Source organism: Hyalella azteca, unplaced genomic scaffold (assembly GCF_000764305.2).
Source record: "Hyalella azteca isolate HAZT.00-mixed unplaced genomic scaffold, Hazt_2.0.2 contig10672, whole genome shotgun sequence".
Taxonomy (NCBI): Eukaryota; Metazoa; Arthropoda; class Malacostraca; order Amphipoda; family Hyalellidae; genus Hyalella; species Hyalella azteca.
In genome coordinates, this window is record NW_025940701.1 from 113506 (window position 1) to 137092 (window position 23587).

The 23587-nt window shown below is 39.4% G+C and overlaps 2 protein-coding genes across 2 annotated transcripts; one reads left to right on the plus strand and one right to left on the minus strand.

Annotated features, from left to right (window-relative positions):
* Positions 1 to 1054: 1054 nt before the first annotated feature.
* On the plus strand, positions 1055 to 5516 carry LOC108671100 (protein SPT2 homolog). The gene is made up of 6 exons (XM_018158583.2): positions 1055 to 1249; positions 1662 to 1790; positions 2098 to 2202; positions 2543 to 2713; positions 3369 to 4690; positions 5222 to 5516. Exons 1-6 carry the CDS (start codon positions 1163 to 1165, stop codon positions 5394 to 5396), a joined length of 1989 nt encoding a protein of 662 aa, XP_018014072.1. The 5' UTR covers positions 1055 to 1162; the 3' UTR covers positions 5397 to 5516.
* A 4857-nt stretch (positions 5517 to 10373) lies between these two features.
* LOC108671150 (filaggrin-2) lies at positions 10374 to 19190 on the minus strand. The gene is made up of 7 exons (XM_018158636.2): positions 19162 to 19190; positions 16939 to 17107; positions 16446 to 16554; positions 15774 to 15888; positions 13742 to 13759; positions 11912 to 12049; positions 10374 to 11386 (listed from the first exon to the last, which is right to left on the minus strand). Exons 1-7 carry the CDS (start codon positions 19162 to 19164, stop codon positions 10817 to 10819), a joined length of 1122 nt encoding a protein of 373 aa, XP_018014125.1. The 5' UTR covers positions 19165 to 19190; the 3' UTR covers positions 10374 to 10816.
* Positions 19191 to 23587: the final 4397 nt, after the last annotated feature.

Genomic DNA, 23587 nt, shown 5'->3' on the forward strand with positions numbered 1-23587 from the left:
TTGAACATGTTATGTGGTTTCATTTGCATTAATTTCATTAGGCTCTTCTGAAATCTCAGCTTTTAATTTACTACTCCTTATGAATTTCAACATTTCTTGAAATGCTCTTAATATTCTTGAACCAACTTTTGCTGTATAATGTTTGCACATCTGTTTTACCTGTTGAGAGGTTCATTTATGTTCTCAAAAGCTTCAAATTCAGACAATTCTTTGACTTCGTAGTTACCAACTCATTATTTTGCAACTAGGTATTTACAATAATAATAATATAATTTTTTGATAGTTACCTTATAATAATAATAATAATAATAATAATATTAATTTTTTTGATAGTTAGCTGCAAGTATAGCCAGATATATAAGTGAAATTTAGTAAAAAACTAATAACATTTTAACCATTTTGCCTGGGTTTTTTAATAAAACCTTTGTGGGTAGGGTAATTTAAAAAGAAAAATCTGGGCAAATGAGACATTTATAAAAACAGTTCATTTTTAAGTCTGTGATTTAGTTCAACATTACATTTATTATTTGTTTGATTAGCAGTTGATGTCCCTGGCAATCATTTTGCACAGGCACTGTTGATTTTAGCTCATTCAATTGAAAATATCTTCTTGACAGTTTTCCAGCTTCGGCAAAAAATTGTTAAATAAACAAGAAAATTTGCTCTGAATGCAGCAGATATGTCCTGCTTCTGCTTGTTAGTTAGAATAGATCAAGACCAGAGCATTGCCAATTGTGCCAATCTGTGAAATATGACCATTTCTGTTGAAATGTTGGTATTTTTACACCAGATTCTGAAATTCAGATTGCTGTCAATGTGTAATAGCATGTCCAATAATTATCAAGTGAATAGTAATTAGCTCTGTATTGACTGGTTTCCATTATCCTCATCAACCAGTATCCAACTTTGACCTTTATAGTATTTAGTGCTGCTGTCTGTATTGAATAGCCACCACTGGCCAGAAAAAAATGCCATCTTATTAACCATATGTGAAGTGGCTAATGGAGTTTGTTGAAATAAAATATGCTAAAAAATTGAAGTGAAACATTTTTCCAGGCATATTTTGTGAAGAACCATCTTCCCCTTATGGGAAATTGTGATTATTATAAATGTGAATTTCTTTAATTTTTGATGGTACACATTTTGAGTAAATCATTGAAAAATGTTGGCCAGTGAAGATGAAGCAGGCTTGGATTTCTCTTACCTTAATGAAATCTCCAGTTTGAACAAAACAAAACCAACCCCAACGGTGAGTTTTATTGTGAATAATTAACACGTTTCCTTATTTTAGGAAATTTATGTATTACATCATTATTTATAGCTTCATGTGATGTCCCAGTTGAGAAACCTGCACTTCATGCACTTTTTCTTTTTGAATTGTTTAACTAAATGTTTTGGATGGTTGGTTCATGCCAAATATCTTTCCTTAAACTTGGTGAGTTGTATTAGTATTATCGTTAAAGAAGTGAGAGAATTAGAAATTCTCTTTTTTCATAGCTTACTACATATGTATCTTTACTAAATTGAACCGGGATTTCTAATTGTATTGTTAGGGGCCACATGCTGGTATATAAACTATTTAGTAATTGTTAATTAAATGTTGAATATTTGTTAACATTCAATGTTTGTTAGCATAAACTTGATGATGAATTGTATTACAGTCAAGAGCCAGCACCTCATGCCGGAAGGAGGTGCGCTCACTGCCCTGCAAGGATGCTGTCCAAGCTGTCCTCGAGAAGAAGAGGAAGGCAGAGCAGCAAGAGGCTGAAGAGTTCAGGAAAAACAGAGAAGTGGGCTAATGTTTCTGAATATTTGTAGGTGAAAGAGAAATCTTGTGTAATATTTACTTTCAGGCATTGTAATATAAATGAAAAAATTTAAGAGTCTTACCTTATTATTAAACTCAATACTATAATATTTTTAACTCTAACCACTGAATAGCTTTGTGTTATGTGTGTATTCATTATAAAAGTTCATATATATTTTAGTTGAATTTTAATCATCAGTTTTCACACCTGATTCAAGCACTTGGTTGCTGGTGTGGAAAGTGTTCTTGGTGGCCCAGGTACATTTTATTAAAATTTATACCTTTTGCAGAAGTTACTGGAGCTGCGGTCACTTGACAAGAAGGCAAACAAGCGTGTCAAAGCCATGATCACTCGAACCAAGGGCTTCAATAAGTCAGTTCTTGAAGAGGCTAAAGTAAGTAACAGGCATTGCAGTGATGCTCTCTCATTGAGGGCTTCAAATCCATTATCCAGACAGACAATTAAAGTCACAGTCTCTTTGGCTATGCTTTCTCGCTTCATAGCACCAAGCATGCCTTTCTAGCACCTTTTCTCATTTATGGAAAAAATGCCCTATTGTGCTCGTCATGTCCATCCGTCCGTCTGTCTGTGACTTCACGCTTTTGTCGACGAGAAAATGCGCTTTATGTCACTCAAAGCAGTGAGTACTGAGTTATATTTTTTTACTGTTTAATTGTTTAATTAGATGTGAAGGAAATTTTTCCCAACCTCGTATTTAGCAAGACTCGTTGCAGGACTTGACCACAGCTCGAGGCGAGCAGCAATGCGATGAGGATGACTACGGCTACGAGTCCACGATGAGTCAGCAGATTTTTGACAAGCTCACCACCCAGTACAGTGAAATGCCTGAGGATGAACGCCTCAAATTCAAGAAAGTTAAGGCTGACAACATTGCTGATGTAAAGGTAAATTGCACTCTAGTCTACACTTCTTCCAGTAGAATAAGTTCCTATGAAAACGCCAGTTAAGTAGAGTCGATTTATTGTGTATCAATGTCACTTTTAATGTTGAGGATGTATATCGAAGTTTAAGATTGTCTTCATAACCACAAAACTTGCTTTCAACATTTTTTGATTGAAGAGAAACTTGACGTGTGCTTGATTGTCATCTATTTCATAAAGATTGAAGAGCCTTATCAGTGTTCTGTCTAGATATCATTGGTACGGGTTACACTCTTGTTTAGGTGCCGTTAGTATGGGTTACACTTTGGTCAAGTTGTCTATACGTAACTCATTAGTGTAGGTAAATATCGCTGGTTCACCGTTTGTTAAGAATTTCTTTGTTTCAGGTATTGTTAGGATGTTTTATTATAGCTCTGATACACTTGGGATATGTTCCAGATCTAAAATATGTTTATTGCTCATATCTTTGGCATGGCCATCAACATTACTGCAGCATGATCTTGCCTGAGCGTTGTTTTGGCGCGTCATGAGATCGTTGCAGAAGAGGGAAGACCCAAGCACATGGTCTTCCAGATTTATTACTTTTTAACAATCTTAATTGTCTTTCAGTGATCGTGGTCATAATTACATAAGCCTACATGAGATGTTTTGTTGCCAGAGTCGCGTCATGAGCTCATTGAAGAAGCAGGAGGAGGACGAGCAAGGCCCTCGGAAGCGCAAGCGTAAAAACGCGCCAGACGCAGACGATTTCATCAACGACGGCGACCCGTACGACAAACAGGCGGGCGGCTCCCAGGACAAGAAGGACAAGACCGAGCACAAATTGCCCGTCAACTTGAATCTCACCAACTACCAAACCAAGGACAATGAGAACTTCAAGTATGATTACGAGAAGAAGAAACGCGAGGAGAAAGAGAGAGTGGATAAGGAGAATGAACGAGAAGAGAAACGCAAGAAAAGGAAACTTGCAGCTAATCAGCCGCCGGCACTTGGCTTTGCTGAGCTTATGAAGCTGGCGGCCACTAAACTGAAGGACACGGGAACCAAGAAGGGGGAAGACTTGGCCAAAGAAGAACTCAAGGAACGAGAGGCCCTGGTTAAGAAGAAACTAAGTGAGCGCCCCCTCACGGCTCAGGAGAAGGCGCAGCAGGAGGACGATAGACTTAGAAAACTGCGCAGACTTGGTAAGCTACCAAACCTGCCCATTGAAAAGCTCAGAGAAATTGAAGAGCGCAGGAAGAACAAAAATGAAGCAAACTCTTCAAAGACGGAGGAAAATATGAAAAATGACAAGGAAACCAATGATAAAGATGCCAAATCTTTACCTAAGAAAGAGATTGATAAAAATAACAAGAAGGTTGAGCCCAAGCCTGAGGTGAAGGTTAGAGATCGCTCCAAATATTTTGCTATTCCTGGGGCTACAAAGCCTTCCGTTTCTTCTTCGACTTCCACGTTCAAAAGCAACAATGAATTGAGTTCCTCCACCAAGGTGCCTGAAACTAAAAACTTGAAACCTCTCACGCACAAACCCCCTGACGTCAAGCCCTCCAAACTCCCTGATCCCAAAGCCAAGTTCGTTGATCATAGAAGCAAAGTCCCGGATGTGAGTAGAGATAAAATGAACGGTCCTTCTTCTAGCAAGTACAAAACCCCAGACTCTAAAGCCAGACCGCCAAGCGGGTCCTCCAGCGGCAAAAACCTTCCTCCAACAAAGTCCAATTCATTATCGCGACCGCCCGTACAGCCGACGTCTAGCGGCTTGTCTCGCCCCGCAATGCCAAACAAGTCGCGGCAGTTCCCTCCTGCAGACATGAAGCCTCTCAAGAAGCCCAGTGGAGGACGCTATGGCCGCGTGGACAGCGAAGACGAGGACAGCGAGTATGACAGTGAGATGGACGACTTCATTGACGACGGCGAGCCCGAGCTTGACTACTCCAGCGAGATCAGCAAGATGTTTAGATATGATCGCTCTAAGTTCAAGTGAGTACCATTTTCCTTAACTACAATTGGTGTGTTCAGGGTTTTGTCTTCAAGTTTGCGTTATGGTATCTTAGAAATCAGTAGAATTTTAAATTAATGCTCAGCCGTAGGTAGGTATACTCCTTTCTGCTTTTTGGTAAATATACTTTCGAAGCTAAAGCATAGTTGTCAATTTTGTGTCTATAAATCATAATGTGGCTTCATCTGAATTGCTGTCTCAAGTTAAATTTACTGACGATGTTTCTGTTCATTGTAGTCAATGTTACATAAGATAAACTAATCTTGCCTTTGGTTTTTATCTCTCATATCTAAAGCATAATTGTTTTACTGTGGCCATAATGAAAAGTTAGTTTCGAAAGCAAATTGCCACATTGTAGGCATCTAGGTACTTTATTATTACTATTATATATATATAATTTTGACTTGTTTAACCTTCCGTTATTTAGGCCAGCTTATGAGATTGGTTCAGAGAACAAACTGTAGCAAAGTTATCATTTATATATCATATGACTCATGTAAATGGTGTGACAGGGACGAGCCGGACGACGTGGACGACATGGAGGTGGGCTTCAGCCAGGTAGAGAAGGAGGAGATGAGGTCGGCCAAGATTGGCTTGCTCGAGGATCTCGAGGACATGAAACAAGAAGAAGCTGAGAAGAAAAGAAAGATGTTATTGAAGAAGAAAATGATGAAAAGCAAGAGATAACCGGCATTGCTTATTATTTTAGGACAATTTTCTGAAACATGCTTCGCTTTTGTATTTACAATTTTTTATGAAAATTTGTTATCAATTGTGCTAAGTATTTGTAGATATGTATTTTGTGATCCACGCATTTTGGATCGATTTTCTTGCTATTTCTTGTGTTAGAATGCCATGTGTTTAACATTTTTTATTCTTTCAAATGCTGTATTTCTTTCTTATTTCGTCTTCTAAAACTAGAAGTTTAAAATATTTAAATGCCGTCTTGCATCTTTTCGAGTATTTACGCTACCACTGCATGGACATGACGGACGATGTTGATGGCACTACCACTGCATGGACATGACGGACGATGTTGATGGCACTACCACTGCATGGACATGACGCTACCACTGCATGGACATGACGCTACCACTGCCTGGACATGACGTAACGATGTTGACAGCCTCAATTGTTAACAAATTAGACGTCAAGTTCTGTGTGGTGTTGAACATTTAGGCTTTTGTTGCTTATGTAATTCATGTTTAAAACTGAATTGATGTCTCACAAAATTTTGCGTGCTTTTTTATGTTATTAAATAAATTTTCATTGTGGCACTTTGCCTTCATTGAAGGTCTTGTTATCGTTTGAAATTATCGTCCGATAAGTTATCTGTAATTTTTCTTTCATTTGAATGCGCTTCTATGAAGGGAAACTTACTTAATTCCTGCCATTATTGCGGTACTCAGCAGCGCTGGAGGTGCCAACTGAAGAGAATCTCACAATAAGTGTAATATTGTCCCGGCATCATTCACTTTGAATTTCTGCAGTAAGTGTTTCTTTTCTTTTGAATTTCTGCAGTAAGTTATTGTTCTTCAACAATAAATTACAAAGACAATATATCAGAAAGTTAATTTATTTAAAGGTTATCATTAGAAAACGTTTCTGCAGTACCGTAAGTTTTTCTTTTCCACTTTAACAATAAATTACGAAGGCAATATATCAGAAAGTCAATTTATTTAAAGGTTATCATTAGAAGACGTTGCTAGTGTGATGCGTCGATGATTAAATTTACTGTAATGTCGTGGATGGTGTGTCAGTTCCTAAGTTATCTGTTTATAAATAATTGATGTACTTTGCTTGTTACGATACGTTATTCCCGTGTTATTTAATTACAATCTGTGTCAATTAATTCGTGTGAATTTCCATGATTTTTTTCTTCTGTCGCCCAATTTTTATTGAATTGCTACCGCTTAGTTTCATGAAAGCTAAATTCGTATTAGTTTCGTGAAGCTAACCTCGTATTACTGTCGGCCATTCATATTTTTATGGTTGATTTGATTAAAATTTTCCGACTTCTCTATAATGTTTCTGGGAAGCTGACCCATTGTTATGTATGACGTTTATGTTTGTATTAATGTCACTTATTTGCTTAAATCGCAAGTTGACTAAAAATTTAAAAGCAAAGAATAGTCCACAAAAATTCATATCTTTATAGAAAACCTTTAGCGTTTTCTATAAAGATATGAATTTTTGTGGACTATTCTTTGCTTTTAAATTTATGTTTGTGAGTTTAGTTTGATCCATCAAGTTAGTGCGCCTCATTAAAGGTCAATAAAGGTTTATCTGTGAATTGATCTGTTCTTAGCTAATTTAAATTAAAACTTAATAAATTAATAATCTCTAAGTTTTGCGTTTAAAAATTAATTAAATTAATAATCTTTAAGTTTTGCTTTTACCAGAATTTGTTTCCTCGTTGTCGCGATAATTTTTGTAATTACCGTCGTAATTAATTCTTTATGGAGCGTTGTTTTGCAGGGAGGTGACCATCATACCCTCCTCATTAATCCTAATTAAGTAGCAATTAACAGTGAGGCGAGATAACATTTAGCGGAACTCACAATACAAAGTCATTGCTCAACTTGATATTTCAAGTTGTACGTTTTTAAATAGTTTGTCATCGATAAATTGAGAATAATTATTTAAAGAATTTAATGACGAATCGTTCCTGTGAAAGCCCCTAGCCAGAGACCAGAGAAGTAGCACAACTTGACCCAATGAGTGCCCAACGAGGTGACCTCAGCTTCTCAATCGCGAGGTTAAGTAAGAATAATTCCTTGTACTTGCCTTCTCTGTCTTACTCTTACTCTTGTACTACCTATCCTACCTATTGTACGATTGTCTCGTATCTGTCACTCCTGCTTATCTATCTGTGGTTCCTGCTCTACATTAATACTTCTTCCTTAAGGTGCTTGTACACGGGGACAGTACTGGCGGCTAGTAGATCAGAGAAATATAACTCGGTACTCACTGCAGTGAGTGACAGAGAGCGCATTTTCTCGTCGACGAAAACTTGAGGTCACGGACGGACAGACAGACAGACGGACATGGCGAGCACAATAGTGCATTTTTTCCATAAATGAGAAAATGCGCTAAAAATGCCAAATGTCTGCCGCTTGTTGTCTATCCCGCTAGTAAGCTTAGACACGAGGCAAGTTTAAGGTGCCGCCGTGCCGGTAACGACTAGATACCGGCACGGCGGCCCCTTAAACTTGCCTCGTGTCTAAGGGTACGCACACAGTGAAACTGCTCAGGCTGGCGCCTGAAACCATAGAATACAGAAGCCTATTCGTACAGGTTTTCACTGTGAACACTTACATTATTATCCTATGTTCATTCTTGTGGCAGGTTGAAACCATAGCATACAGAAGCCTATTCGTACAGGTTTTCACTGTGAACACTTACATTATTATCCTATGTTCATTCTTGTGGCAGGTCGGAGCAGGTTGCCCGCGCGGGCAAACCTGCTTCCACTGTGTGCGTACCCTAAGCTTACCTACTGGCGTGAAAGACACCAAGTGGCAGACATTTGGCACTTTTCTGATCTACTGGCCGCCAGTACTGTCCCCGTGTACAAGCACCTTTAGCGAGGTGGCGTTGCTGCTTCTCGCGTATGAACTTCAGCTCTCTGGCCTCTCGAAGGCATCCGTCTCCGCGCGGTGGTTCTTTATTTATCCTAGAAAATCAGACGACCAAAATGTGCCTCCTTGCAGTGGACGACACACTATTTTCATATCCGAGTGTCAGTATAAGAGCTTGATCAAATTTTCTTCTCAATAATAAAGATAAATTTGTTTAATAAATGATGAGGAGCTAACAAATAAATATTGAAGGGCCAGAATTGAGTGTTATTTTGTGTATCTGTAGCTACGTACGGTACATGTAAGCAAGCGAGCTTATGAGATAAGATGTCATGTACATCGTGGAGTGTAATGTAATGATGATATGTGTCTGCCTTAATTCCACTGTAATGCCTGCGTTGGAGAGTAACAAGAATGTTGTGTGTTCTCGTGCGAGTGAACAATCCAGACTTCCAGAGTCTTGTCAATGTTTGAAGGCTCCCTAATTATGGCAATGTTGTCAATATTCTTATTGAATAAATTTGAATTGTTCATTTTTCTCAATTGCATCAACCTTCCATCAGCTCGATTACTTAGGGTAAGCTCGAGGGCTTCTAAAAAGAAGGGCAAGCGCGAGAGGATCTCTTGTCTTCCTATAGCATGTCGATCTCATGGCCTAATCCGTTAATAAAATCATGAATGTGCTGGGAATTTCCGGTAAATATTATACGTGATAATGATGTAGTGGTGTGATGATCTCTACTGAATATGTTGAGCTCGCTAGAAGAATTGAGGTTGTTATTCTCAATCAATTTTAAAATAGTCGCTTCGACGGCGAACTTCGAAAGAAATTTTTGATGCGCATTTGATTTACGAAATATGAGTCATAATTGCTTAATTTGAGGTCTTATAAAGTGTTTCCAGATAGAGCGTATTTTGTTGCTGCATTAATTCTATCAATTATAAACACGTCGGGACCAGGGCCTATACTTTCAAAAAAAGTTAAGAGATCGTAAGTTCATCAGCCAATCATTGACGGCCTTTCAAGCAAAATCCACCAATCATAGACAAGAAAATAGAGCGTAAGTACTTACGTTCACTTAGCAAGTTTTGAAAGGATGGCCCCAGGGCTTATTGTCGCGGGACGTTTTAATGGGACGCTACGGCCTGAGGCTGGTGCGTTCAAGACGTGCGGTCGAGCGCACCGCTACAACGATTTGTACTGCAGTTTAACGTCTTCCGATAAAGTCTCGGGTATTGAATAGCGATTGAAGAAATTGCACTTCGAAGCGATTGATTAAAGTCTAAGGTTAAGAATTCAGAGTGATTCAGAAAGATTAAATGTGTAGTTCCTGCTCTATTTACATGTCCTTGTCTTCTGTAACAGTAATTATGTTTGCGTTAGGATGTGCCTTGATTTTTCCAGTTTGAATTTAAATAAAATTAGCGTTTACTTTTCCCGTAATGTGCTCAAGTTTCCTATAGAATTTCCTATGATTGTTTCCTATAGAACCTCTGTCTGAACGCGCCTAGTGACCTCCTCGGGCAGACTACTTCACCTCTGAAGTGCTATGCTGCACTGACAGTGCTCCTTAAGTTCAAATGGAGAATTAAGTAGTATTCATTAATTTTAAGCTTCGAAATCCGACTTTCTACACGTCAACAGCCATATATGTCTAGCTTTTACAACCACATTAGAGAGTCAAAAATGTTGAGTCTAAACCTGTATCAAACGTATGCATCCCGGAAATCATTTATATTTTTTAGCTTTGTAAAAATATAAAATTTCAATATAGCCTAAATGGCATCGTTTCAAAGACGTATTGTTAATATTGAAAATTTAACTTTAAAAATTATGCAAGTTAAAATCTTGCACGATTCCATCTGAAAATTTTATTAGACACTATTACATTGCAAGTGAGGTTTTTGTTTGTTATTTGTCCATCACGGGATATGCGCCTCTTTTTACCCTAAACTTTTGGCTGCAAAAGGATTTCACTCCAGAATTTCTGTTGAGCCAATTCTTGTTGGTAATGTTTGGTTCCGGGTAGTTAGGTTCCCTACGTCGCAGAAAGTGATTCTAATGGGAGATGAAAACACGGGCTTGTGGTGAGTCTTTAATGCGCTCGTCATCACAATAACAACAAAAACAACAACAATATCATGTGTAACAGTAACAAAATGCTCATTTCGAAGAGATATCGAGAAAAACAGATGACCTCGCGCGTATCTATCGAGTTCAAAAGTAACAGCCGCCGAATGCTGTTAGCCGGAGGAAAGGGTTGAGACCAAGCGGTAGAACAAGAGTGTAGAGAAGTAGATGCTATTTACAAAGCTTGGCGTTTCTGAGTAGGATCCTTTGGGAGCGGTCCATCGTCTGCCTCAGAGTGCAAAAGGATCCAATATGAAGACTTCACAAGACCTTGCGGACGAAACTTCAGACGTGCTCGAAGATGCAACCGAAGACCGAATGGTACTTACGGCCTCAGGTGTGAGCTGAAATCCACGTGAAGGGAAGAAATAATCGAACCTTTCACTCTGAATGATTTATTCCGCGACTAATCGGAACCACTTGCCAGTCTTTTCGTCGAAGACTTTGCCGCTGTCCAAGTCAAACGCCAGTTTGGGTACTTCTTCGGATGGAGCTTTCGCGCTATCGGAGACTTTGGGACTGTATTTGCTCTTGGGGTTCTTAGGGATACTTCTATTAAAGTAGGGTTTTGACATGGGGGGACTAATGGTGGTGGAGGGAGCCCGGTATCCTTGATTGGAGGTGCCATCGCTTTCAATCCCACCCACCGAAGAATGGTCCTTCATAATCTCAGGAGGAGTGAATGGGTCGAACCCAAGCATGTCGTTAAACGCTGCGTCGGGATCAGAGTTGGATGCTTGAGTGCCAGTCTGTGGCTCGAGGTCCATCATTGGGGCATTAGCAAACAACTGCTGGTCTTTGGGTCCGACAAATTCTTTCTTGTCCATGCCTGTGGGCTTCTTGTAGAAATTATCTTTCGATGGTTTCTCAGAGCTCTTCCTTCTCTGTCGGTAGGAGTCGGACTTGTAGGAATCTTGGGGCTGAACGAACTCAGGGACAGGTTCACTGTAGCCGTGGTGGCCATCCTAAAAAGAGGAAGAAAATAGGGATGGGTAGCTTAACTCCAGCATCCTTTAGAATTTCTCAAGTACATTATCACACCGTTTTGTTAACAAGTTTGTTGGCATGTTGTTTTCAAACGGTGATTTGAAATTAACTCATTTGTTGGCATGTGACTCGAATAATTTCACAAGATATTTTGTAATTTAAACCAATTTGTTGCTCGTTAGATAAAGGTTCTTCACTTGAGTTTCTGAAGGTTATCATTTTCAATAAGCGCTTTAAATTATGCCTTTGATTGAAGCCAAATTTGAAGTCAATCATTATAATTAAAATTGTCCTTGGATGAATGTAACTTTGTCGAGACCGTCGTAAAAGCGTCGAGTTTATCGAGAGCTTCTATTTGTCGCTCTCATTTGTCTTCCAACACCAGTAATATTATGAATAAGTTCTCCACAGTAAGCGAGTCTTTAAAGGAATTGTGCACGTTCGCATGTACTGAATTCAAAGAGTGTATTATAAATTTTATTAATTTATTGGAATTAACTGACGTCAGAACTATGATGATGGTGAGAACCGTCGTGGTGACCTGCCTCCCCTCCGTCGTCATCATGATGGTGACCATTGCTACTGTGATGATGACCATGGCTACTGTGATGATGACCATCACCATCGTGATGATGGCCGCCCTGCAATACAGTGAGTGCGGTGCTCCCGGGAGTGTGCAATGTGCATGTTGTCTACCATGAGGGATGGTAGCTCAGCCATATGTTAGCTCAGCTCAGCCATATGGTAGCTCAGCCATATGGTAGCTCAGCCATATGGTAGCTCAGCCATATGGTATCTCAGCCATATGGTAGCTCAGCAATATGGTAGCTCAGCCATATGTTAGCTCAGCCATATGGTAGCTCAGCCATATGGTAGCTCAGCCATGTGGTAGCTTAGCCATATGGAAGCTCAGCCATATGGTAGCTCAGCCATATGGTCGCTCAGCCATATGGTAGCTCAGCCATATGGTAGCTCAGCCATATGGTAGCTCAGCCATTTGGTAGCTCGGCCATATGGTAGCTCAGCCATATGGTAGCTCAGCCACATGGTAGCTCAGCCATATGGTAACTCAGCCATATGGTAGCCCAGCCATATGGCGGCTCAGCCATATGGCGGCTCAGCCATATGGTAGCTCAGCCATATGGTAGCTCAGCCATATGGTAGCTCAGCCATGTGGTAGCTCAACCATATGGTCGCTCAGCCATATGGTAGTTCAGCCATATGTTAGCTCAGCCATTTGGTAGCTCAGCCATATGGTAGCTCAGCCATATGGTAGCTCAGCCATATGGTAGCTCAGCCATATGGTAGCTCAGCCATATGGTAGCTCAGCCATATGTTCGCTCAGCCATAAACTGCCAGCCATTTAGGACTCTCGAGCCATGAGAGTCCGCACATTATTATGCAGGCACTCCCACATAAAAAAGATGAGTCCCAATATTAGGTCAAATTAATTACCATAAATTTAACGTTGTTGAATTATAGGTTGCAAGTTCGGCTTGTTTAAGGTTTGATTTTAAGTCTGAGCACGTGCGTCTAGAAGCGGATTTATTTTGATATAACTAGACCAGCAATTAGCAGGCAAGACAGCTAGTTAGAGGTTTATAAACAACGTACCAGTGCGAATGAAAAGTAATAGGGCCCATGTTGTAATGATAACTATTTTGAAGACATAGTTTTAGAAAGATTTTCTAAGATACTGATTTGTTCCTAAATTTAAATACAGAGAAGTACAAATCTTTAATTGTTTAAGAAAGAGACATGTTTATTTATAAATAAAACAAATATTCAGAGCTAAGATGTCAAATGAAGATAAGGTGTGTTTAAGCCAGCAGCCGTTAAATGTTCCATGAGTTGTTTGCAAAACTGGAAAATGTGTTGAAATTCAAACATTGTTTAACGTGGTGTTATATCGCCACACTGGTCGAAATGGCTGAAATGGGGACATATCTTAGCAGAATTTTTGCCGATGAATTCTTTTTTAAAAATATCATATTAAAGTTAATATCGTTTTTAGTTCTAACGTTAGAACTTATTTTGAAGAGGCTATTACTTTATAACCCAGTTACAAATGAGTTGAACTTGGAAAAAAAGTTCAAAAGTTCAAAAGTTTTAAAAGTTTAAAAAGTTCAAAAAGTTTTAAAAGTTTGCGGATTTTTGTTGGAACGAATAGTCGATATTTTGAATCAATAATAATATTAATTCAATTATCTGCCACCAAGAGAGCCAGCTAAACGAGTGACCAAGTAAGAAACGAAAAGCGAAGTAAATGACCAGCAGAACAAATGATTAGCAGAATGATTAATATGTGTAACTAATATTATAATAAAACTTACGTCATCTCCGCCGCCATCCTGAAATAATAAAAACAAATTTTTTGGGGTTGATTTTTATCGTTTTTCAGACATAATTGTTATGAAAATAAAAATTTGTTAAGATCTGAAGTTCAAATGCACGAGGTCACCTGATAATGATCGAGAGATATAAAAAGTCAATAGTTTGGTAACCAAACAATCTTGTATTGTAGTTTATTTATTGTTCAGTAAATTATCTATTAGTCAACTCTCTGTGTAATAATAATCTTTTTATATATTTATCATCTCTTTATATAATCTTTAACGCTTCAAACATTGGTTATCTCTTTATATAATGATTATCTCTACATAAATTTATTATCTCTTTATATAATGATTAACTCCTGATATATTGTCATCTCTCTATATACTAATTATCTCTTCATATATTGCTTATCTCTTTATATAATGGTTAACTCTTCATATATTTATTATCTCGTTATATACTGATTATCTTTTCATATATATATAATCTCTTCATATATTTATTATCTCTTCATATAGTTATTATCTCTTTATATAACAATTAACTCTCAATGTATTCGAGCTATAGTAGCAGAGCTACAGGGGGGAGGGGGGGGACTCACGTGGTCCGGATGTTCCTTTTGTTTGCAGTGTACTGCCGTCGCTGTTGTAATCTCACCGACAGCGCTGCTGCTGTTGGTGCTCTCAAGCTGTTCTTGCCTTTTGTTTAGAATAGAAGTGTCGGCGTTGAAGACATAGGCCCATGGCCTGTTGCCGATTCTTGTACTTTTCGTGACTTGATTCACAAGGGATCCGGCCTTTGGAACCCGATCTTTCCATAACTGACTATTGATTGAGATAGCTGCTGGACTTATTGCCTGGGCCCATACTTTCAAAAAATGTTAAGAGATCGTAAGTCCATCAGCCAATTACTGACGGCCACGCAAGCAAAATTCACCAATCATAGACCAGAAAATAGAGCGTAAGTACTTACGTTCACTTAGCGAGTTTTGAAAGTATGGCCCCTGGGTCCGTAATTTGCTAGGCATTTTAAGACTGAACATATGCTCCTGCATAGCTTCGTCTAGTCTGTTATTGAAGGCGTTCATATGTTCAACATCACTTATGTGGTGTAACTAGTGACTGCTGCTCGTGACTAGTGACTGCTGCACGTAACTAGTGACTGCTGCTCGTAACTAGTGACTGCTGCTCGTAACTAGTGACTGCTGTACGTAACTAGTAAAATCTCTCTTGCTTGAGAGAGAGAAATCGCATGTCACTAGTATAGCACTACATAGGCTATGGCATGTAACTGGTTTAGCACTATTGCATGTAACTAGCATAAACACTATCGCATGTAACTAATATAGCACTATATGGCATGTAACTAATATAGCACTATGACATGTAACTAATATAGCACTATGACATGTAACTAATATAGCACTATGACATGTAACTAATATAGCACTATGACATGTAACTAGCATATAACATTATCGTCAGTATCTATTCAGTAGCAGTTCAGAAATATCTGCTGCGTCTCATACATAGCTTGCCGGAGAATTGGGTTTTATTTTCGCTCAGGATTTGTATTGCTGTAATATGAACAAATAAACAAACGGGTGTATAATCGTAATGAAGTATTAATGCAGGTAAGAATATCATTACTGCATTGGATGCTCGTGTCTCATATAAAATACAAGCGATGGCAAGAATACATGATTGTTTGGTCTCAGTTAGTCCAATGAGGAAGTTTACGTCAAAATCTAAAGCTTAAGATAAATTTAATCAATGAATACTTTGCTGTTGTGTAGTAATTACTAGAGTAGATAACTAAATTTATCATTTATCCTCGAGAAATCATCAATATTCAAAATGAAAAATAAAGACTTTCATTTTAGTGAAGAAGAAAGCAATTTCAGCATTAGAGTAGATAAGTAAATTTATCATTTAGCCTCGAGAAATCATCACGATCCAAAATGAAAAATGAATATTTTTTCATTTTAATAAAGAAGAAAGCATTGTCGGCATAATAGAAGGCGCTCACCTTGGACTTGAAGTTGTGGTGTGGGCCTCCCTTCTCGTAGCGCTCAACCACATGCTTGTCGTTGCCGCGTTTGAAGCCAAACTCGTAATGTTTGTGTTCCGGCTGGTGAGCATACCTGCGCAACAAGCATAGCCATGTTTGAGCTAATACAGCATTAGAGATTGTTGAGCGTCGGTAGTTGGCAATGGCTTTTCAATGAGGCACAATAATGTTACATGACGACAATACATGATGGCTGGGCAATGATATAAAAAAGAGTAGTGTTACATAACGAAAAAACCTGATGGTTGGTTAATGATATAAAAAAAGAGCAGTGTTACATAACGAAAAAACCTGCTGGCTGGTCAATGATATAAAAAAATATAACTCAGTGCTCACTGCAGTGAGTGACAGAGAGCGCATTTTCTCGTCGCCGAAAACGTGAAGTCACGGACGGACAGACAGACGGACGGACAGATGGACATGGCGAGCACAATAGTGCATTTTTTCCATAAATAAGGAAATGCGCTAAAAAAGGCAGTGTTACATAACGAAAAAAACTGCTAGGAGCAACCTACACAACGCGGAAACTTTAGGTCATTTTATGATGATCGTGGGTATTATGTGTATTTAATTAAGAGATAATAATTCCTTGCGACCAAAGCATGGCTCGCTTGCTTGCCGTGTACTCACATGAAGAATTTGCCGTGGCCGTGGTGGCCGTGGCCGAGATGGTGGCCGCCGTGATGGTGGTGGCCGTGGTGGCCTCCCGTAAACCCGGTGGCCAGAGCCTGGTTATCTCCTGCAACAAAGACTTGGGTGTGAGAGGACTGAGGGTTAGACTAATTGAACGATCAATGTCATTCATCCATTGCGTTCATCTCGCATCGCATACATCGCTAGCAAAGAAACCTATACGGTGAAGATTTTCAGAAAACTATAGACTGCATAAACAACGGAACAGGAGGGGATAACCTTAATAAATAATTTGTTCTCACATTTCTCCGTCACCGTGTTCAGAAAGAATAAATTTTACACTTGATAAATTAATGACGGGCATATCAAACGCTGTTATCCTTGACGCCATTACAAGCACCACAGGAAGGATGAACTATATGTATTATAAATCTCTGAACTTTGATTGAACTCAAATTAATTTAATTGTGCCAATAATTAACGACGTTACCTTTGACGTTCCTCTTCTGAAGAGCAGACGACAGGTCAGGCACGGCGCCTGCCAGCTGCAGGAGGGCGCTCTTGCCATCGACTGTGGCAGCTGCCACCTGCCGCTGTGGCTGCTGTGCCACCACCGCCACACTTGCCACCACCGCAGCTAACGTCCACACCCGCAGTAACTGAGCAACAAAACAGATGATTTATCACGAGCACAAGATGAATCAAAATGCAAATTAGTTCAAAGTTCAAAGCGATTAATTTATGTATTTTGATGATTAATAATCATCAAAGTTCTTTTGATGATTAATTAATTTGATGATTTTTACGCATGATGATTAATTTTTACAATTTTATGATTTTAATGGGAAAATTATTCGTAATCATTGCATGATAGAGTATATTTCAGCTCTAAAAGTCTTTGTGGCGAAACGTCGTTTGCGCGTTCAGGTCGAGGCGTGGCCTACGCACGATCAGCGGCATACTTTATCAGCGATGCTGATCTGCGACATAACATTCACAGAGACTCGTGTTATCAATTCCATTTCCGTTGTCATCAAATTCTATATACCCTCGCTGTCATTAAATTCCACTTCCGTTGTCATCAAATTCTATATACCCTCGCTGTCATCAAATTCCACCCTCGTTGTCATCAAATTCTATATACCCTCGTTGTCATCAATTCCACCTTCGTTGTCATCAAATTGAACTCTCGTTGTCATCAAATTCCACCCTCGCTGTCATCAAATTCCACCCTCGTTGTCATCAAATTCCACCCTCGTTGTCATCAAATTCCACCCTCGTTGTCATCAAATTCCACCCTCGTTGTCATCAAATTCCACCCTCGCCAGCATCAAATGTAGCATCAACGCTGCGTCCTACGGAGGCGCCGGGCTGCCCCGTTTATCGCAATGAAAGATCGCTCTCTTCGCTTCGATGGCTTCGTGCCATTGGTTCTACACTACAATTTTTTGTGAGGCCTTCAAACTCGTATTATTAATTATAACTGATATCTTCTGGGTAATACGAACAATTAAACGAAAATATTTCTAACCCAAAAGACGCGTGTAATTCTGCATTTATTTTGTATTGTGTTTGAAATGAATTACGGACCTTGGTGATTATTTTAGAATTTGAGTGTAAAAATGATTATCATTCGAGGAAACAGCCATTTAAATATTGTTCAATTGTTAATTATTTGACACGATAATAATGCACGTGCATTAAATATTCGAATAAAGTCTTGCGTTCTAATATCCATTATTCATTGGCAATCATAATTTTTTTCCTAAAAACGAAAAATTTTGAAGCGTCCATACATCAATATGTTAATTTTATAATGACGCAATAAACAATAGCATTTACAAACGTTGATTTCAATATAAATGACCTTGAATTTTTCAAGCAAATTATACATGTTTTGACGATGACAAATCTACCCTAACAAAATTTACAGGCGTGCGCGACTCTGCACTAGGGCCGTCTAGGACTCGAGGAGCACGTAAATCAGCTTCTCCATGTCCGCTACGGCTCATGGGGCCATACTTTCAAAACTCGCTAATTGAACGTAAGTACTTACGCTCTATTTTCTTGTCTATGATTGGTGGATTTTGCTTGAAAGGCCGTCAATGATTGGCTGATGAACTTACGATCTCTTAACTTTTCTTGAAAGTATGGCTTGAAAGGCCGTCAATGATTGGCTGATGAACTTACGATCTCTTAACTTTTTTTGAAAGTTTAGGCCCAGGGTTGCAACAGCAGCCTCGACTGGGCAGCTTGCTAGCTCGGTATAACTCGGCTCGGCCAACCCTTGTCATACTCTCAGGCAGATACATTCAGGAGAAATAAAGTCGGATAAGAGATTCTGACCAGAAACTGATTTCGATCGGATGGCCAAGCAGACCCAGAATAACTTTGCGCCGAATGTAGTGACTGTTTGGCCGAAGCCTAGGCGGCCCCTGAATTTTGAAAGGGCAGCAATGATTTCCGGCAGGAAAATAAGAAATATGTTCGTGTCTTCGATATTTGATTCATTGGATTTATGTTTGATTGTTTCGACTGATGTTTAATTTATTGGATTAGTTTTAAGTTTTCCCTAACAACCACACTTGAAATCTTGGAATTAGGTTGTCATCGCACCCCCGCTTCGCTATTTTTCATTGATAGTTCTCGCTGTTAACTTGATCAACATCATCAGTAGCTAATCCACTTAGCTGGCCCACATAAGAGGACTCACCATGTTGCGTGTATCTCGGGTGCAGGTCACGGAACAACTGACACCTGCTGGTCACTCCCCGCCTTATATACGTGCTCGCAGAATGGAAAGGCAGAAACGCTTCTCTGTTTTCCTCGCTCGAGATTCCGGAGCGGGGAACCGCGCGAAAGGCAAAGTCGCATTTTTTGCTTTTCGCTCGCAGTGATGAAGGAAATACGATGGCGTGTTCCAACCCAGCGATCGTCGCGTGCTGCGCTCAGCCGACATCGTCGCCCTCAAGGAAGTAAGTCGATCTGGACTACTATTACTACTACTACATCTGGGGCTATACTTTAAAAACTCGCTAAGTGAACGTAAGTACTTACGCACTATTTTCTTGTTTATGATTGGTGGATTTTGCTTGGAAGGCCGTCAATGATTGGCTGATGAACTTACGAACTCTTAACTTTTTTTGAAAGTATGGCCCCTGGACACTAATAGAGAGCCGCCATCATCGTACACGCAGTAATATGCTCGGTGTAGCGCCATCATCGTACACGCAGTAATATGCTCGGTGTAGCGCCATCATCGTACACGCAGTAACATGCTCGGTGTAGCGCCATCATCGTACACGCAGTAATATGCTCGGTGTAGCGTTNAGAGGCGTTCAGAAGAGCAGAGAGCGCACCAACGACGTAGACACGACAGGCGTTCAGAAGAGGCAGGATGCATGCCTACGACGTACAAGTGAAGTACTTTGAATCCCGAAAAAATACACGATTTATTAGGAGCGTCTCACCGTTGACAACGAAAAACATCAACGTCAACCAATGACCATCGGCAACGTACATAATAATAGCGGTAATAATAGCGGTTTCAGCGTTTATTAGGCCGTAGGCCTGTCGCCGATACAAGGTCGAATGAGTACATATAGTTGATGTTTTCACATGTCGATATAAGAAAAATCTTTCACGTGCATTTTACTCAGTCACCGTCAGCGATATAATTCTTATCAGCAGCTATCATAAGTTAACAGAGTGAACTGTGCCAGCATTGCTCGTTCTGCTCAGGGTAATGAGATTTGTCTCTGGCCATTTAATTCGAGAATGGAAAAAGATATGTTAAAAACTTCATATCTGTGCATACAGACGGAGTTACTCAATTTCATTTCTACTATGGTCTTCAAAACAAAAAACGAGAAAAAAAATTCTTCAAAACAAAATAACGAGCACGGTTCAGACACGGGCATTTTAGTGTATTGTTTTCCAAGTTATTATTTGAAAAATAGTTCAATAGTTCAGTAAAAAGCGGACAGTGCCGGACTAGCATGTTTAGTCTCAGTGAAGCAGCTGGGTTAGGGAACTGTTTTCAAACTCTTAAAAATAAGTCTATATTCTCCAGGAAGTGCTTCTTAGTAATGAAACATTAGAACCGACCAGCCAACGCCATTGAATACAACACTAAGTACAAAACATTTCGAATTGATCGATAAAGGTTAGAGGGTGAACAGCACACACAGCTTCATCAATCAAGCATTTCTGAGCCAACTACACAGTCTAATTTTATTCAACTCTGTAGCCGCCACTGTAGCATATCGAGAAAAAATCTGTCTGGATCAGAAAAAAAAGCAATTCCGCGCAGCGTCGCAGAAACGTAGGCAACTTTCGACCGACGTTCAATCGAAGTCACGTGCGCCAGTCACCGTTCATTTGTTTTGAAGTTTTTCGGTGAACTTTCGAAGTCTGCGGCGCAAATGTCGCTCCAAATCAACAGCAGCAGCAAAATTCGAATCATTATTATGTACAGCAAAGCGTGCGGTAACAGGCAAAGCAACAGCTGTGACGTTATCAATAATCTTAAACTAGGAACTCTCAATGAGGTAACACTGACGAAACCCCTGATGGAAAAACATTATAAGGGAGACAACTTATACCATTAATAACGAAGCATGACGCAGCGATAATAATAACAGCAGTTATACGATGTACAATATATAGGATGTATAACAGCTGACATATATATAGGAGGTAACATATGAACAGTCACCTACATCAAGAACAAGGTTTATATAGTACCTGCTATAGGACTCTTGTAGAAGGTTTACGTATATAGTACCTGCTGTAGGACTCTTGTAGAAGGCTAATATAGTACCTGCTATGAGACTCTTGTACAAGCAGAGCTGGGCAGCGCTATTTTAAAACGTAGCGGCCGCTACCGCTACCGCTACATGCTCTAAATGTAGCGGGCGCTACCACTACTGCTACATGCTCTAAATGTAGCGGGCGCTACCACTATACTGCTACATGCTCTAAATGTAGCGGGCGCTACCACTACCGCTACACCCACTAGATGTAGCGAGCGCTACCGCTACCGCTACAGTAAAATGTAGTGCCGCTACATTGGCCGCTACAATGGCCAAAATTATTGGAAAACTCTAAATATTTATTGTTCTGCTATTGGGATTTACTCATAATCATTTAATGATAATAAAACATTTTCAAAACATAACAATGCAACTATATTGCAATTAACTTAACCGAACTAGTACGAGTTAGATAGAATAAATAAAAGTTAATTATTTATTGTTTTACCTTCCCTACATGGATGTCTATTTTAATCTACCAATCTCAAAAATTATCCACATATACATATAAAAATCAGTCTTTTATTTGTATATAGATATGGATTATTTTGAGATTGGTAGATTAAAGTAGACATCCATGTAGGGAAGGTGAAACATAAAAAAGACTGTAAAAATAACTATAAGTAAACTGAAACATGAAAAAATACCTGTAAGTGGTAACTGGTAACAACTTAACAAGTAACAACTAACATGTTGACACTAGTAACAGGCTGAGGTTGACAACATTACAGCTAAATCTTTCGTACAGTTTTATTCTGTAATTCAAATTATGTATGTATCATGCTGGTTTTTAAATAATATTTAATACAATTAAGCAAAATCTAAAGGCTTTATCTATAAATGTAGCGGTAGCACTGTAGCGGCAAAGCCTCGTATCGCTACTTAAATATGTAGCGGGCGCTACCGCTACCGCTACAATTGCTTAAATGTATTGCCGCTACCGCTACCGCTACATGTAGCGCGCTACTGCCCACCTCTGTGTACATGGCTTATATAGTACCTGCTATAGGACTCTTGTACAAGGCTTCCTCTGTGTACANATAGGACTCTTGTACAAGGCTTATAGTAGCTGCCATAGGACTCTTGTACAAGGCTTATAGTAGCTGCCATGGGACTCATGTACAAGGCTTATAGTAGCTGCTAAATAGGACGCTTGTACAAGGCTTATGGTACCTGCTATGGGACTCTTGTACAAGGCTTATAGTAGCTGCTATGGGACTCTTGTACAAGGTTGTAATTCTCTAGTACAGCCAGTTTTGCTGTCGTGTACAAAAGAAAATTGATTAATTCTAAAATTTAAAAATTATTTCGCTTCATCAGTGAAGAGATAATTGAAGTGTTAAATCCGTTCAAACAACCCACATTTGGTAGCACAATTCCTAAGCAATGTTATCACGAACATCGGACGCTTCTATTCTTCGCTTGCACACGGAGAACAAGTTACATGCGTTGCCTTACCAACCGTCCGTATGGAACCTGATACTGTGCTTGTCATTCCATAGTACACATCGCAGAACTTATATATTTACTATCAATACTTGTATAAGTGCACACATATATGAATTATTGTATGCACAGTGCGGTATTTGAAGAAATGTTTCTCTGGGTAACGAGGAAATGGTTTAATGTGAGTCTAAATCCGCTTCATCGACTGGGAAATTCTAAGCATTAGAGAAGTCCACCATTACATGACTGGCAGAAAAATCAAAAGACCAAATAAGGCATCACTCGAGACGTTAATCACGACCCAAGGACACACGTTTAGTTTATGTCTTGCTGCAGCAGCAAGTGATGCTCAGATAAATAACACTTCGGTCAGGTAAAAGATAAAAATTTATCAGCAACATATTTATGTACGGCAACAATTCCATCGGTGCTTAAGAAGCGTAGAACCTCATTATCTAATCGCGGCGAACTTAGTAAGTCCTTTTGCACTAACATCAAGTACGACCATATCATTACCACGATGACAGCATCATTTTTGTCCTCCAGCAATGACCACAGCATGACAGGGCTCAGAGTATGAACACGTTCAAGAACAAACTAGATAAAGCTATGGAAAAATGTATGTTCAGATTTGAAATGCCTAGCACCATATCGAACCCGGTGGAAGTCTAGTAGCTACTTCAAACTATCGTCAGTCATGAAAAGAATTGGTCAAATGACACGAGTTTAGATCTTCTGTGAACAAGGCACGAAAAGTAAGAATCGGCGACAGGCCACATCAGGCCTACACTTCAGCGCCGACATCACTATGTTATGTTATTTTCGCCGACTTGTCATTCAATTTAATATTGCCACCGTCCCTATTTGACAACCTTTCTA